This window comes from Salvelinus sp. IW2-2015, linkage group LG23, assembly GCF_002910315.2.
Source record: "Salvelinus sp. IW2-2015 linkage group LG23, ASM291031v2, whole genome shotgun sequence".
NCBI lineage: Eukaryota > Metazoa > Chordata > Actinopteri > Salmoniformes > Salmonidae > Salvelinus > Salvelinus sp. IW2-2015.
The window spans coordinates 40,906,027-40,924,116 of NC_036863.1; the positions used below are offsets into that span (position 1 = coordinate 40,906,027).

At 45.9% G+C, this 18,090-nt stretch overlaps 1 protein-coding gene across 2 annotated transcripts in view; it reads left to right on the forward strand.

Annotated features, from left to right (window-relative positions):
• LOC111950969 (pro-neuregulin-2, membrane-bound isoform-like) overlaps nt 1-17,661 on the forward strand; it is a 110,476-nt gene extending 92,815 nt beyond the window's left edge. For both annotated transcript variants that reach the window (XM_023968915.2, XM_070434630.1), the window contains exons 4-12: nt 172-292; nt 4,470-4,528; nt 9,793-9,816; nt 12,654-12,756; nt 12,872-12,995; nt 13,328-13,455; nt 13,579-13,800; nt 15,696-17,606; nt 17,647-17,661. In XM_023968915.2, the coding sequence (XP_023824683.2) occupies nt 172-292; nt 4,470-4,528; nt 9,793-9,816; nt 12,654-12,756; nt 12,872-12,995; nt 13,328-13,455; nt 13,579-13,800; nt 15,696-16,359 (1,445 nt within the window). In that variant the 3' untranslated portion in view covers nt 16,360-17,606; nt 17,647-17,661. The remainder of the gene's footprint in view (nt 1-171; nt 293-4,469; nt 4,529-9,792; nt 9,817-12,653; nt 12,757-12,871; nt 12,996-13,327; nt 13,456-13,578; nt 13,801-15,695; nt 17,607-17,646) is intronic.
• The last annotated feature ends 429 nt before the right edge of the window (nt 17,662-18,090 follow it).

Here is an 18,090-nt window from a genome sequence, read left to right on the forward strand (position 1 = left end):
TTCTGTGTTTCTACTCTTCTACCTATGTCCCGCGAATGGAGCCGTCTTAGTTTCAAGTATTATTTAGATGACAGAATATACATTGTACTCTACTCCAGTAACGGAGCTCTAACTGCCTATAGTACTCTTATGTCTGTGTTGCTAACATGTCGCTCTTTCTTCCTTCGACAGTAACCACCACACTATCGCCAGGCTCGGGCCACGCCAGAAGATGCAACGACACCGAGAAGGATTACTGCGTGAACGGCGGCGACTGTTACTTTATACATGGTATCAATCAGCTCTCCTGCAAGTGAGTCCTCGCCGCTATTTCTGGAATCGTCCCATGGCAACATTTTGAATTCTACTTGGACAGTTGTCTTTTGTTTTTCAGCCGCTGTCTCCTTTTGCTCTTGTAATGACAGATCGATTGCAGGATCAAGACTCCGGTCATGTCAAGTGATTTCAAACCCTCTCCTCCAGCATAGCAGAGGCCTTTTCTCTATCCCCTTCGTATGGTTGTAATCTCCCTTTATCCCCCCCATCCATCTTCCTCTTAGCACACCTTCCAGACCCCTCTCTCTTACAGGAGGCCCGGCATAGCTGAGGATTACAGGAAGGCATTGCCAATATGTGCAGATGTCTATTGTAAGGGTTTGTGTCTCTTTCATGTATACTTTGGTTGCTGATAAGGAGGCTAGATTGTGGTCTGCTCGTCGTTCTCAGCCTACGTTTAGCGTGCRGGAGCCTCGCCCATGAAAAGGCCTTTTTATAAATGTCATGATTCACTGGTAGTGTAAGGAACAAATATTTACACCAGTCGGAGGCCTCTAGCGAGCTAAATAGGATCGTTGCTTACATCACAAGACCTTTGAAAAGAGGGTCAAGATGTACAACATTGGTTTTAAATCAAGTGCGCAAAGTCCATTTTTGTTTTTAGAAGAGAAATGTTTTTCTCTTGATTGTGAATGTGGCCACGGTGAGCTGATTGACCTTTTCTAGGGATCAGCTTTTGATTCGCGCGTGTGTACCGGATGTACTAGCTATATGCTAGTGTGAGCGTGTTGATTTGCCTTTTGACATGTGTAGGTGTGCAGAAGCTGTAGTATAACAGCATATGCAAGAATGTACACGGAGTACATGCCTTTTGTACACTGGGTGTCGTCTTCGCAGCGGTCTCAGAACAAGTGAATGTTTACGGCGCGGTCTTCCTGCGTAGTAACAGTTTGCGTCAATATCACAGCCTGTGCCAGGGAAAGAGTGGGGGGACTGTTGTGTCCTACATCTTTATAATTACGTTATCACATCCTATTACAGTGAGCTTTGGTCCATTTATGTAAATATCACATATGCTTCCACGTTGGTCCACGGTGAAGAATGGTGCGGAGGGCCACCGGCCAGCCATTGTGTGTGTTCAGCTGGCCCCAGGAACACTGTTCGGYAAGCAGTGCTGCGTGGCTGCAACAGCCATTCAATAAGCTGTGTACAAATTGGAGGGAGCAATAAYTCAATTGCTGCAGCTAACTCACTCACGGTCGAGGCACGGGTCCAGAAAAGTTGAATAATGCAGGGGAGGCCTGCAGGGAATTGTTGCCCCCAAAGCCATCTCATTCAATATAGGCCAGGCTTCGGCGGGTATTACTCACCATCTGAACAAGTCCAGCCGACAGCTGGCCCTATTTTTATGCCCTTCACTTTTGAAGTATAAAGTTCTTTAGAGGGAAGGGAAAGTTTAACAAATGACCCTGAAGGTAATTATTTCCCTGACATGTAGCGCCCGGATTTCAAACTACACAATATCAGCCACATCAGCAATGTCTGCTCGATAAGGATTCCTGCAAGTCGGGGACAAAAAACACCGACATGAACAGTGAATGGCACGAATCAGGATAGAGTACACAAGCTCTGTTATGCTCTGCACTATAGGTTGGAGGTACTGTACATGGAAGACTCAACAGGCCATTATTCTTCATGAAGGATAAGGGGCTCGCTAAGGAGAACACTCATCAGATAGCTGACTGCTAACTGCCTTTGGGTTCAATACTRTGTCTTTTAGTCTAAGGGGTTTGTTTTGCCTAAATGCTAGTCGGCTATGTGTATGGGTTTGCTTGGTTTATGTTGACAGATATTTAATCCTGTTTWAACACTAATACCGATATTGATTTGTTTCAATATGTGCTCTATCAGTGTGTTCTTTTATGAGGACAGATTTCAACATTTTGTTGATTTTACAGTGACAGAGCATTGTTCAGAAGCCTTTGTTGTGTGTTCCCCAGGTTAACATATCACTCAGCATGAGTCATTTGGCATGGAATAGCATAATACTCCTGGGAGGCATTTTATAAATCTCATAAATCATGAGGAATTGCCTCTGTTGGATTGGCAGTCCCGTTGGTGGAGAGAGAGTGTGAAGTGAAATGCTGGTACCGCTCAATGAACTGCACATCCTGATTTGATGAGAGGGAGGCAGGAGACAAAGGAAGAAGAAGAAGAGCAGAATGATCGTGAGAGGGGCCGCTGCAGCGTTTTGATAAAGTGGACAGGTGTCCCCATTAATATGGTTGTGGTGGTCAAAGAGCAAACTCAACAGAGCTTTCCAACATGAGGCGTGACACCGTAACTCTGTGAGTCAACTGTCTTGACCAAATGAAATGCACTCCTCCGAACCTGACAGGTAGAAATTGGAAGGAACGTCATGGCCAATCTATGCGGTTGCTATAAGAAGGAGTGCGAAGGCCGGGAGCCTCCTGCTTAAAAAATAAATAAAATMATTCCTAATAAAGTTCAAAATATGTAACAGACTGATTGCTCTTCTACACGTGACCCAAGTCAAAAGATGAAGGGCTCTTTGCAACCCCATGTGAAGAAGGAAGAGGTCAAGAGGGTAGAAAGAGAGAAAGCGAGGAGGATGGTGTGATTAGTGGGTAGTTTTTGTCCCTGTGGGTTTGGCACCTCCCCATGGGCCACTTGAGCTCACATGTAAGTTGGGAACTTAAATTTTTTGGGGTTTGTTTCCTCAATTGTTTTTCACTGCCGTATACATGTATGTTTATTTTATATATCTATATGTATGTGTGTGCATTTATAGTGATTATTATTTTATTTTGCTACAGCAAATAGTGTCTTAWAAGCCCAGGTGAGCTGGGCATCCTGAAAATCCATGACCCTATAATAAAATCTATCAACCCATGTAGGCCCACCCCTCTGGCACTCTCCATCAGGGCAACATTGTTTCCATGACCTCTGACCTGTCAGTTAAAGCCTGTCTGCAGCACGGGGGGGAGGGACTGGCGCCATAATATCTGCAAAATTTGATCTATTCAGAGAGAGGGAGTGGAAGAGATTCTGGGAGGGAAAAAAGGGAATGCTTCTGTATTTTGAACAGTGTACCCTCCTACTCACTCTGCCTAGCCATGTTTTATAAAGTGCCATCCAATGCAGAGGCACAGTTTTGTTATTAAAGTGATGGTTAACTCCAGAATCCGGATGTTGTCAGCGCTTCAAGACTTGTCTAATGTTGATCCAGCTATATGCCKCAATCCCAATTTTTCTATTTCGATGCTTCCAAGTTCCTGATTATTTAACAACAGATGCCGTTGGGTACTACTGCTGCAGTTTGTTTGCTAAGAGCTGGCGGTGTGGAAATGTTGCCTTCGTGAGTGGAAATGTTCTCGCACGTGTTAATATGTTTGAACTCGTGGCACTTGATTGACAAAGGATACAGCCGAACTAGGATGGTAGAGAGAACCATTGAAAAAAGACGTCCTCCTGGTCAACCGCCTTCTGTTCAGCAAGAGACATTCCACCCTTGCTGAGCAACACTGTTTGCTAACCCAGTTAATTTACTAAGCAAGTAAACCAAAAACCTAGCAATGTTTTTGTAATGTCTAGCACACTGAAGCAGGGACGCAGGTAGAAGAACGTTTCTGCCCCACCATAATATTGCATATTGTAATATAACCTCTATCAGGTATACAGAGTTCACTGCTGTGTTTTCCATATTACGTTGTACCTCTCCTCCTCCCCCCAGATGTCCGGATGGATACTTCGGCCCACGGTGCTTGCAGACTGAGCCGTTACGATTGCGCATGCCCAATCCTTACAAAAGTATGTTCACATGACACCCACAGCTGAGAACAGAGCCACGGTTGTCACTGGGTTACCTCTATAGTCCTCCTCCTTCCTTCTCCTCCTCCTCCTCCTCCCTCTCAGGTCAACCAAAGCCGTGGGTGGTGTGCAGCACAATGGTGTCACCAGTGGGATCACTCTGCTTCTACTGTCCGTGGCGTTGCTGCGGTTCTAATTCGGTGTTTTTCTGCTTCTCTCTTTCTTTGTCGCTCTCTCTCTCTCGTTCTCCCTTCACCTCCTCCCTGTCTCTTGTGCATATCCCCCCCTCTCGATACCCCCCCCCCCCCCACCCGTGCTCTCTCTTTCACTCCCTCATCCCTTCCTCCTCCCTCTCTTTTTGTGGTTTTGTTTCCTTCCATCAGGTGTCCGAATGACTTTACTGGCGACCGCTGTCAAAACTACGTTATGGCCAGTTTCTACCGTATGTCCATTTCCTCTTCTGTCGGTCTGTCCTGTCCTGTCTTGTCTGTCCTGTCTTGTCTGTCCTGCACGTTGACATGTGGCATGGGGCGCCGTGTTGTGTTGCCCTTCATAGTTGTTATTCTACCATCTGTGTCTGTTGACTCATCAAATTCAACTACCTTGTCCCGTGGCGACGCTCCCCTCAGACCAACACCGTTAATTTGTTGATGTTCTAATTTTAGAACAAATTACTGCATTAGAGAGAATTAGCATAGCGACGCATACACTGGACGTCTGCGTGTGACTTGGTACTGAATGTCCTTGACGTTGATATGTACAGTAATTTATGTACAGTAATTGCACGTGCTCTGCTGGAATGAACCCGAGCTGAGTTGGTTTGCTGAGTGTACCTCCAGCTGTTTGAAAACCCTACTACTAGTTGACTGCACGCCAGCGCAGTCTAATGACAAACGCACGATACAACACCAAACCCTCTCTAAACAACGTGACAATCACGCTTGTATGAAATCGAATCAAACAGTCGTCTGTGATTTTAATATTAGTGCTGATCCATGGACAGAAAGACCTTGAGTCATATTGCATTGGTTATCCAACATGAATGTTAGGGTGACACGGCTGTTAAGCATTAGGCTGATGACACCTGATCTAGCCTACGGACATTGCTAATTGTAATGCAAATTGCCTGACGACTCTTAACTGGTCATTATTCACGTTTCTTTGTMTCTTTTGTCAATCTGTTATTGTTAAGACTATCCGTCCATGTATCATCTCTAAATCCCATGGGAATACAATAAGCAAAGTAAGCATCTGGGCATTGCATCACCTATATACGGAACATGCTGGTAGGTATAAAATGCACAGGCAGTTTGCAATGACGACACCTACCTTTTACTAGTCACATCATGGATCAGGACATGTGTGGAGAATGCCATTCTCACAGTTGTTTTCCCTGACCCCCCCCCCCACACACACACACATACACACTCTCTTAGCTTTCCCTGCAATACTCGTCGCTGTTATTGTATGGACAAGTCCAAAGCTTTAGCAGCAGCAGAATGCCATCCACACAGTAAAACAACAGACCCTGGCTGCCTGCTCTCACAGAGGTCCTCCTCAGCTCTGAGTTCCTGCCCTGTAATTGCAGTGCGGTAGTGAATAGAACTAGTGGCCCGGGGCTACAGACTTAAAACCCTGTACCGGCACTCCACGTTGGCAACCCCCGCAAGCATGTCCATCAACCTCACAATTACACCCAGATTAGAGAGAGGCATGTGGAGAACTTGAGCTCGGCAGGYCATGCCTCGAAGCTATAGGCTCTGATGTATGTCCGCACACTATGTGGATCATRCCTTTCTGCCCCAACTCAATTTTGCTATGTTCCCCAGTGTCTGCAGTTCAACATGACTCCTATGTTTGTTAACTAGTATTTATCCGTGMGTACTTTTTTTTTAAAGGGCAGTTTATGTATCCAAAAGAGATTTACATTAACAAAACATAAATCTGTGTCTGCTTACTTGTAGCTCTTCAAATGTCACGTAGGGTTCTCTAGTTTTGCATGAACAAAAGGGGAAATTTACGATATGCAATTACAAAAGTACACAGTATATGATTAAACATTGGGCCTGTTTCCAATGTCATGTCATGTCATGTCATGGCAAATGATTTATAGTATTGCAATATTGTAGTCGTCTGCAGTGCATATCTGTAAGCATCACAGAGCCCCACAGKGGAGGTGTCATAATACCCATTAAACCTAGCGGTCAAACAGGGAAATAGTTCCAATCGTTTTTCCACCATTCATTTTTTCCCATAGGGAATTTTAAAAACGCTTCAAAAAAGGTCTGTGTTTTGTGTAGGCTTACCCTGGTGTAACGTTTTCATAACCATGTAAATCTCTCTGACAAGGTGACTTTTATCAATATATTCGGCTCTATTTACTCTCAGATTTGAAAATGCTAATTAGCATCAATGTAGACATAATGCAAGACTACAAATCGTCATTTCTAGTTGACACCTTTGCTAAAAGATATTGTGTCAATTTAAAACTTGTACAAGACAKTTCACAGAATTGTCAATTTAAAGAAATGTAGCCAATTTAGTCATTACTAAATGTAGCTAACATTAGATAGTTGATCCAGAGATTCTTACCTTTGCCTCGATTCGGCAGTCTCGTCCAGATGATCATGGCATTTGTAGTTCTTGGTAGCCACATTAGCAGCTAACTAGCATTTCGTTTTGGGGGGGTAAATACAGGTGAAATATATTGATGATAAAAGTCACCTTGTCCTAGAGAGATTTACACGGTTATCAAAATGTCACGCCAGGGTAAGCCTACACAAAACACAGACCTTTTTTGAAGCGTTTTTAAAATTCCCTATGGGGAAAAAAGTGTTTTTAAAATGAACGGTGGTTTTTCCAACAACCAATGAGCAACTCTACCATAAATCCAAGTGCATTTAGATGGGTTGGTTGTTTTTGCAACAAAACCGACGCGTGCGCAACTATGGGGTAAAACTGGGTGGGTCGGATTAGAATGTTGACAACATGTCAACTATATTTAGTCGCCAATGTTTATTGAAGACATGCATATATGTGCACAATGACCACTTGTTGTCTCTCAAACACATCGATACAGTTGGTTAGCTAGCGAGTGAATTTTAGCCATATTAGCATAGACATAAAATAACTCAAAACACCTCAAAACAAGACATGGTATCAAGAACAAGATGAAACTAGCTGAAGAAAGTCACTTACGATTTCCCCACGTGGCAGTTTCTTGTCATTGTTGCTAGCAATCTGGCCATCCTGAATCACGACAACTCACCCATTCTGAAGCGTGCGCATTGTTTTCGGGACGTTGTCAGCTAACCCATCTATTGAATGTTGAGATTGCCCGAAAGGCCAGTCTCTTTGGCAATGAAAAGGAGTGGAATGTTAGCTAAAGAGACAGACTACTCATGTACACTGTTCAGTTGCAAAACGTATACCGTATGTAATGTCAGCGCCTACAGACCTTTACCAGAGTCCATGCATTACAGCCTGGTACTGTATTCAACTGTACTGAGGTGCTAGCCCAGAGCAGAAGGCAGTGTGTGGGAGCCCTCTCACTCTACAGCTACATCTATCTTACTGTAATGTTATGTTTAACCTTAGTGGAACTGARATTTAACACAATTGCCTCTCCTTTTCAAGAAGTGTATTCATTGACAACTCTAGTCAACCGAGCGAAKACTTTTTCCCCCCTCAAATAACATGCTGAGATGACCTAGAAAGGATGTGTGGGTGACGCTTTCAAACCTCTTCCATTAAGATATCCACACTTTTAAAATACTGTMAAGACATCAGACCGGACCAAATATTTCATTAACGTCGCCACCAACCAGGGATGTAATTAATTCATTAGTACATAAATGGTTTATCATAATCGGATCTGTCGAAATTTCTCCAAAAAGTTCCCAGTCATGCGTGATCCCTTTTGAGAGAGGATTATGCGTGTACACAAGAGTAGCAGTGGGAACAAGCTTAAGGCTCCACTTAATAACAAAGTGAATGAGTGAAAAGGCAGACGGAAGGGGTGGCGCTCAAACCCTTTCTCCACCCTCTCCCAGTGCGAGATCTGACATGTCATTAAATTCAGAAAGCACACTGGAGAGGTCATTTCTGGGCGCCAATTTTCTCTAAACGTGTTCCAAGTGTGCACAGACAATCGAGGTCAGGACTACTCCGGTGACAGCATTGTATCAAAACCATGTACATCCGAAATGTACTTACTTTACTAGTCAGCCAGAGAAGAAATGCATCTCGTAACCTACATTTGCTTGTTGGCTACATTTTCCAAACGGTTAACTTGACCTGCTAGAACAGGATTCTCCCATTTCGAATGACTGTATCGATACTCGTGTGATTACCCTAAACAGTGTAGAATAATGGAGGAGACTGTAGAGCCACTGTCATATACAATCAGCCTCTTCAGCATTTCTGGGCTAGYAATGTAATCCTTATCATGCTGTGAAGTTAGTTTTGAGGCCAAAACAGAACTATATAGAAGCAGACAGAATCCTCTCCACCCCTCCACACTCACTTCCCAAACCTCATCCATCCCACGTATGAGTTCCCTTCCCTTCTCCTATCAGGGTGTCTCCCCTACACCAGAGATCTCGTTGACTCCTGTACAGAAAGCTGGACCACCTCAGCCGGGCCGGGGCTTACCCAAGAGCATGTTGTCATGACAACAGCAGGGATTTGCTGCGACCTGTGTAGAGCGAGTGAGCTTTCAGATGTACTGTATGGSCTCAGAAGCTTGAATGGTGCAGGCAGCCCTTCTCCACTTCTCCCCATGGCCTTGATTTCCCATGCAATATAACCCCCCCCCCCTCAATCTGACTGGGCCACTTTTTTCTGTGCGGATGAGGTGAAGCATCTTCTCCACTTTGTCAATAGTATCAAGGTGCTGGTCCTTAGACGAGGTTGAGAGACTGTTTGCTGAGACGGACTCTTGTCTTCAAATTGACACGTATCCCTCTGTGAGTGCAGTCGCAGGTTCCACGTCTCCTACAGTACATGCCCTTATTGTCTAGCGGTCAGCCCCCCCCTCACCACCATACGGTTCTAATGCCAGACCATGTGAATTGATCTGATGTTGTATTCCAATTGCAAACAGGTAAGGTTTTTCTGTTAACATGTCACGTCCTATCAAATCCTCMCTGAACGGAGTTGCCTGTGCTGAATGGAACAGTAACATTGGACTATGTAACGTCTAACATCCCTTTATARTCAGGACGATACATTCTAATCTACTAACTGGACGTCTAAATCTATACTTTTAAAACTATGTTCTTGTACTAGAGGCCCATTTGTAGCGGTAATAAAATGTTTCATTAGCTAAGTAGTGCGCTGTGTCTTAATCTACCCTTAACGGTTGGCCCAGAGATCCCATGTAGCAGTGGATGTCTGGTTTTGCATGCCATAGTCTAGATTGACTAACTGCTTGTTGTTGTCTTGTGTGTGTGGCGCTTGTTTGGATGTTTTGGTCGTCTTATCTTGATGGTTGTCCAGCTCCATCCCGTCACTGTAACTGTTGACTCACCGTCCATGTCTCCGACTGTCCCGTCAGTCCTGTTGCTCAGTGCACATACTGGATTTATCTGTTGTTTATCTATGTTGGAAGGCGTCTCTCCTAAACTGGTCTCTTCTTTTTTTTTCTTCTTTTTTTTGTTTGTTGTCGATGTTGTTTCCCCAACTGTCAACTTTCTGCAATGGCAGAGCATCTTGGGATTGAATTTATGGGTATGGAACAATCCTTCCTTTTAATTCCCAGCTTGACTAGAGCTGTGTATTTTGATCTCCTTCCGTTCTGTTTGACATTGCTTCCATTCCCTCTGGACTCTAAAGTAAACGGCCCCATTGATTGGTTAACCAATCTGTCAATCAACCATAACCGTAACTCACTGGGCTGCCCCGTGGAGCCGAATCTCCCTCTAACATTACCACGGGTGTCCTAACCTGCAGCCCTCATCACCACATGCACAGTACATTCGGCCATGTAAACAATCTGACAGGAACGCATGTACCAGTTCTCCTTGATGAACTGGTTTTAAGGGACTATAGACCTGTAGAGCAGGTAGAAATCAATATGGAAGCCTGCTTGATTCATGGATCCTCCCTTTATGGAGTTCGCTAGATCCCCCCCCTCCATCCATCCTCCACTCAGGGAGAAGTGGTGTCCTACTAGAGTCTCGACTCCCTCTGGAATCTTCTCTCCGGGGTAGATGACTTCAGACTTATCTGCGTAAGCCTCCGTGGCCGTCCGCACGCCCGCTGTTTACGACAGGATAAACAGTGCGAGTGCGTAGTTTCATGTGTTTCTGTTGGCACACACCCTGGCTAGTGTTAACACTAGTTTGAATTGAATTACATTACTTTGGAAGAGTTGTATAACCCCTCAGCCCTCCTTAGGCGCACACACACACACACACACACACACACACACCTCCCTCTCTCTCTCGTTCACACTCTCCCTCACTCTTTCATTCTCTCTTACACACACGCACACACAGGCGCACACACTGTTCAGTACTTCCCGTACTGTACTTTTAATTGATAGTGATGGTACATGTTTTAATGATCCACCTATTATAAAGCAGGAACTGTACCATGTTCCAACTTGTATTAGCCGACACCAGAATCCCTCGCCACATCCCTGAGACACAGACAGGAGCTCAGGAATGAGTGCTGCAAATAGGACACCCCTGTTCTCCTCTATCAACCAAACCCTTCAGGATTTGCTTTCATGTTCTCCCCTCTACCTCTGCCCCCTGTTAGCATGCTATGCCAGGTTTACAGTTGACTACCCCCCCCCCTCCCTCCCCCAACATCCATGCTGCCCACCTTAACTGTGTCATTCTCCTCCTCCCCTCAACACTTCACCTCTATCCTCTAACCTCTAACCTCCTCTCATTTGAAACCTCACTATAGAGTTTTGCAAGTCAACCTGCTCTGTTCTACCTGCACCCATCCGTTTCTTTACTATGGTCGAGAATTGTCTGTACCAGTAGAATGCTTTGTGTGACTGGACTCTTTTGAATGAAGTTACTGTGGTATGAGCATGTCATACCTTATTTAGAGCGTACGGAAATAGTCTGTTCTTTCAGTACCTCCTTTCCCGAGGAATTGCCCGTGATGCTGGAGTGTTTATGTTTTCTTATGAGACCTCGCTGTAAAAAAAAAAATCCCAAATCTAATTTGGAACTACATTCAGGTAAATTTGTGTGAGGCTCCGAGAATGTTTCTTCTCACTGTTGAAAATTCTTTATCACTAGATAACAACCAATATGGTTGACCTATTGCTCTTTTCCACCGTAAATMAATTCTAGCCTTGTTGATTTATTTATTGTGGCAGAAAACAGAGTTGCAGCGACAGGCGGATGTAAAATTGCCCGTGCTGCCGGTGACTGAAGGGAGTGGGTGAGAGAGAGGCAACCTCCGATGGGTGGAGCAGTACAAATACAATTCATTTTTATGACATTATTTATCATAGGCCCACTACTACCATCAGTATTTCCCCCTGGCCTGCTCCCTCTTTCCCTCCACTCTCCCCTGGTTAAGCCACGTCCTCCTCTCCTCACAGGAACATTTCTACGGGAAAGGAAAGTGGTTGAAAATGTGTCTTAGTTTATTTTTAGTTGATCATAAAAAAAACAAACAGGTAAAACGACATGCAATAACAATAGTTTCAATTTTTTTTATTTTTTTGCGTTCATTTGTGTTATATTTATAGCATTGAATGTAGAGCATGTTCAAAGCCTTACCTGCGATTCTGCTTGTTTGAGTGCCTCTGTGCAAAATGGTCTAGCAGAGCGGGCCGGTTGAGCGGCCTCTGTCTAGCTGTGTTGATCTGATGGGCTTTCAGTCAGACGCCATCTCTTGGATGAACGCACTCTTACAATCAGAGCAGCAGATTTGGGACAGCTTTTCTGTTTTCAACCTGTTTTGAGCAGACCTCCGTTCGAGCGATGCCTCCAGAACAGTGATCCAGAACAGTGACATGAGTTACAGCAAACCCAGCCCAACAATTCACACTGCATTTGCGCAACACATATATATGCTACGGCGATTCAAATACATTTCATGTCAATTGAATGTCAATCATATACATGTCTAGAGAACACTGTACAAATTCCCAGTTAATGTCAGCCGTCTAAATAAAATACCCCAGGCTTCTTGTTTGGATGTTGAAACCACAATTATTCCTGTAATAACTCATATTCATATTTCATTCATATTTACTAGCTTTAAAACGGGCTTTTATTCATTAGCCATTATAATAAGGGGCTGGAGTTGGACTGTCAGCTAGCTCATGTTTCCGAACGTTCACAACAGTCGTACAGTACGTCTACTGCTTTGATACATGTGCGGAGGGAGAGCAGCATCTGCTGTATTGGTTAGTGTGGGAGTATAGAACCTGTGGAGACAGGAGCAGGGGTGTGGGATCAGGATCAGGATATGGTGTGATGGGATACAGATGGTGTTAACACCTTCGACTTCAAGGGGCTGATGTTGTTTTGTTCTTTTTTCCCCCTTGTACTTTTGCGTGTCTGTGCCTGTGTCTGTGCCTGTGTCCACAGAGGCGGAGGAGCTCTATCAGAAAAGAGTCCTGACAATCACGGGTATCTGCGTGGCTCTGTTGGTGGTGGGAATCGTGTGTGTAGTGGCCTACTGCAAAACCAAGTAAGTCAGCCCAGGGGCAGTATACAATGGGTTTAGTTGCGTTTGATAGACCCTGGCATAGACTGTTATCCCTGGAGCGGAGATATGTGAGTGACTGGGGTATTCTCTTCCACAGGAAACAGAGGAAGAAGATGCACAATCACCTGCGGCAGAACATGTGTGCAGATCACCCCAACCGGAACCTAGCGAACGGACCCAATCACCCAGGACCTGGCCCTGAGGAGATACCCATGGTAGATGTGAGTCACACATTCATTGATTATTTTACTGACTGATCTGTTACTGGTTTTAATGAATGGGTAAGTTGATTTTTTTATTTMAATGTTCATTTGTGGAATTTTTGTACCGTGGGATCCGAAATTGTACTTTCCTATAGTGGACCATGTGTACTCTCTTGAAGGGTAGGGATGTCACCGGTTAACTGCCTTCAGCCTCTCCTTCCAGAACACACCCATGTGGTCAATCAACAGCGCTTCACATCTGTCAACACAGTCTTTGTGGTAGTAATGTGCGTGAAGTTACACGATTTCGTGCCATCTCTCCAAAGCCCTTTTCCTCTGTGTGTTTTTAGTACATCTCAAAGAATGTGCCTGCAACGGAGCGTGTCATACGGCACGGAACAGTGGCCTCCTTCCCCGGCAGCCACGCGTCTTCCAGATCTCACAACTCCTATACCCATGCCCGTTCATCCACTCACAGGTAACCCGTCACTCAACGTCCACAGCTAAATGTTTTGACATGCACACAGGAAAATTATTCACACATGTGCACACCGGACTATACTCCGGTTCAACCCTACGTTTTGGTCCTCTCTTGTCTCAGACACGAGGAGCGGACGTGGAGCCTGGAGCGGACTGACAGTGTCCTCTCGGACTCGCCGGGCATGATGTCGTCCTCCGTGGGGACCAGTAAATGCAACAGTCCTGCGTGCATGGAGGCCCGGGCCAGGCGTGCCGCACACTGTGGCTTTACTGTGCCCCACCGGCCGGGATTGCAGTACGGGGACTCGTTCGACTCGCTGGGGGACTCTCCGCACAGCGACAGGTGGGAAGGGAAGGGAACACGGCCCATCTCTGTGGTTATGGCACCGGGGCATTTTCTAGTGCCCACCATAGGAGGCCTCGTTTAACAGCTGGCTCTCTATCAGCCCCTAGAGGCCAGCGAGGGCACTTTGAAAGTGTCAATGGCAAATACTAGATCATAGGCAGACATGATGAGATAGGCCTACTGTAGGACAGACGGGTCTCAACATTGCTACTGTTCTTGTGTCTTGTTCTGATAAAGGATATTGTAGGTATATAAAAAATTAAGTTATATCCAGTTGTATTTTCCTGTGTTTAAGTGTGAAGTGTTTTGCGTGTCAAGCCGGTCGACAGGAGAGATCCCACAGGCAGCTGTATTTCTTGTGAAGAATCTGCTGTGTCAAGCCCGCTGTTCTGTACTGTACTCCCCTAACTCTGTATGGCAGCAAAACAGGAGGCTGAATACCGTAAGGGCTTCATTAAGACACGGAGGGCAGAACAACAGATCGGATCTCTGGGGTGGAGCTCTAGCTAGCARGTCTCTGCTGTGGTTGTCAACTCTACTGTGACCTCCGGCCTGGGTTGCTGTATGCCTTAAGATCGCGCACCGGTGTTATTGCAGGGACACATCTTCATCGTTTYCAGCGGTTTAGAGACGTTTACAGAACGTTGGTTTCTATTCACTCAGTTCAGCTGGAAACCAATGACCACTCATTTGTTTCAATTACGATGTTAAGATTTTAGTTTGAGAGTGTTTAAGTTGGTGAGAGTGCGCTCATCCAATAGCTACAGTAGGCTATAATTAACGTTGGACTGAACAATGCTAATCTTTCCAACAGGATTACAGTGGAACAGTGATTAACTTTATTTTAGATTTGCCATTGAATCTTTCAGATGCTTTTTCCTAAAGGGGGTACTGTGTTTTTCCCCCAGTGCCATAGAACATACGAAGGAAGAGGGACTGTACTGGGGGAGAGGGACACTAGTTTAGTGGGACATGTCAACACATTGTACAATCTAAACATTAAAGCATCACAAAAGTCAGTGCAACACACACACACTGATGATTTTCTGAGGTATAACCCTCCCTAAGGCGAAAGGCAGTGTTGGGGAGTATTGAACTACATGTAGGCTAGCCTGGATGTAGTGAGCGACTTTTTCAAAGTAACTCGAACTATTGACCCCCCCCTTTGTTTTCACACTGCTGCTACTCGCTGTTTGTTATCTATGCGTCGTCCCTTTACAAATGACGTCGACTAATCTGTACCCCCCCCCCACATTGACCCCCTGTATATAGCCTCGTTATTGTTATGTACATTTCTTGTGTTACCTTTTGATTGATTCGATTTTTAAATTATTTTTTGAACTTTAGTTTATTTACTAAATATTTTCTTAACTCTATTTCTTGAACTGCATTGTTGGTTAAGGGCTTGTAAGTAAGCATTTCGCCGTAAGGTCTACTACACCTGTTGTATTCAGCTTATGTGACAACATTTGATTTGATTTAGTTAAGTAAACRATATGTTTCTTAAGTGTAGCTGTAGTGTGCCATAACTTCTTCTAGTGTGAAGTCATTGGTAGCTTGGTTAACTAGATTTTCAGAGTACCTTCCCCAACACTGGCTAAATGTCACATTTAACCGATAAGATCAACACATTTATTAACATAACAAAGATATAGCAAACTGACTGAATGAACAGACAAACAGGGATGTCACAAACACCATCCACACACAACTGACAAACCTCTGCTCAATAACTCAACAACGTCTCTTACTGCTGTTTGTGGATGGTGGGTCCCTGTCCCACGTCACTCTGTTAGACATGACATCTAACTCCGCTGCTGCTGTTTGGCCTGGTCCTCTCTCTCCTCTCCCCGCCCTTCTCCTCCCCACTCCCATCTTCACCCTCACCACAGGTATGTGTCGGCCCTGACGACGCCGGCCCGCCTCTCTCCAGTGGACTTCCATTACTCGCTGCCCCCGCAGGTGCCTATCTTCCAGATCACCTCCCCCAACACCAGCCAGGCCATGTCCCTGCCGCCAGCCGCCCACTACCCCCTGGAGGACGACCAGCCTCTGCTGCGGCGCTACCAGGTGCCCCTGCACGACATCCAGCGCCAGGAGCCCTACCGGCAGCAGCGCCGCACCTACCTGAACGACAGCACGGGCAGCCTGCCCTCCAGCCCCTACCGGCTGGCTGAGGAAGAAGACTACGAGACCACGCAGGAGTACCTGTCCTCCCGAGAGCAACCAAAGAGAAGTGGGCCTGGCAGCGGTGGTGGTGGGGGTCGGCGCTTGCGGAGGTCCAGGCTGAACGGCCACGTAGCGCCGCGAGGATACGAGGCATCACGGGACTACGGCTCTCGCAGCTGCCTGACGGACAGCGAGTCGGAGGAGGAAGAGGGCGAGAGCACGCCCTTCCTCAGTATGCAGAATATGAACGCAGAGCCCTCCACCATCTACAGGCCAGCCGACAGTCGGACTTCTCAGTCGCACTCTACGGGGCGGCACGGTGCACGCGGGAACGTACAGACCAGACAGACGCACTCGCGGTCCAAACCGGACAATGCACCCCACTAAAGAAAGAAGTCGACCTACCAACAAAAAATCTATATACTATAAACCTGCACCTATAAGAAATATTTTTATTTTATATAACTGACAGATATTCTAAACAAATGAAATATTTATTTTCATTTTAGCAAAAGTTGTCTACTAGTTAACAGCAAAGACTTTTTTATAGGGAAAACTCTATTTATATGTACATTTTGATTTACAGCATAAAAACACGTGCCAATTTTTTCACTACTTAAAAAATAGAGTAATATTGTGGTGCCTTTTGCTGTATGCCGATGCCAGAGGGCCAGTGGAGGTTTTTGCTGTGTGCCGATGCCAGAGGGCCAGTGGAGGTTTTTGCTGTGTGCCGATGCCAGAGGGCCAGTGGGAGGTTTTTGCTGTGTGCCGATGCCAGAGGGCCAGTGGAGGTTTTTGCTGTGTTGCCGATGCCCAGAGGGCCAGTGGAGGTTTTTGCTGTGTGCCGATGCCAGAGGGCCAGTGGAGGTTTTTGCTGTGTGCCGATGCCAGAGGGCCAGTGGAGGTTTTTGTAGCCTTTTCTTATATGGACATCATTTTTTTTATACACGTTTTCTCTTTTGGCTTTTATTTTTCTTTCTTGGAGTCTAGCCCCATTTGAACGTTACTCCTCCCCTTCCACATCATGCAATATAAACCACTTAATCATAAGGTGTATGTTTACATTAATATCATTTGCCTATAGGGTTTATCATTTTTGGCATCCAATGGAAAATCTGATAAATGCAAACGCAGGTCCTTTTTGCTCTCTGAGTGAAGGAGTGTGTGTGGGCGTGTGTGTGTTGTACCAACTCATTGCTCTATTGGCCACCAAAGCAAGCTGAATCAGTCAAGGAAAGCTGCTGATGCACAGTGAGGCCCAACCTGGGTTCCAGGGTTGTGCTGCTGTTGGGTAGAGAGTTCTGTTGGGTAGAGAGTTCTGTTGGGTAGAGAGTTCTGTTGGGTAGAGAGTTCTGCATGTTGTTGCTTGATGTGTGTTTACAGCTGCCTCACCTAACCTGCCCCACCCCACCCCGGCCATCCTTGYCCCAACAGGGTAAGGTTTTACTTCATGGCCCCCCCTTGCCCCAACAGGGTAAAGTTTGTCTAATGGCCCCCTCCTTGTCCCAACAGGGTAAGGCTTGTCTAATGGCACCCTCCTTGTCCCAACAGGGTAAGGTTTGTCTAATGGCCCCCTCCTTGTCCCAACAGGGTAAGGCTTGTCTAATGGCCCCTCCTTGTCCCAACAGGGTCAGGTGTTGTCTAATGGCACCCTCCTTGTCCCAACAGGGTAAGGCTTGTCTAATGCCCCCTCCTGTCCCAACAGGGTAAGCTTGTCTAATTGGCCCCCTCCCTTGTCCCAACAGGGTAAGGTTGTCTAATGGCCCCTCCTTGTCCCAACAGGGTAAGGCTTGTCTAATGGCCCCTCCTTGTCCCAACAGGGTAAGTTTGTCTAATGGCCCCTCCTTGTCCCAACAGGGTAAGGCTTGTCTAATGGCCCCTCCTTGTCCCAACAGGGTAAGGCTTGTCTAATGGCCCCTCCTTGTCCCACACGGGTAAGTGTTGTCTAATGCCCCCTCCTTGTCCCAACAGGGTAAGGTTTGTCTAATGGCCCCTCCTTGTCCCAACAGGGTAAGGCTTGTCTAATGGCCCCTCCCTTGTCCCAACAGGGTAAGGCTTGTCTAATGGCCCCCCCTTGTCCCAACAGGGTAAGGCTTGTCTAATGGCCCCTCCTTGTCC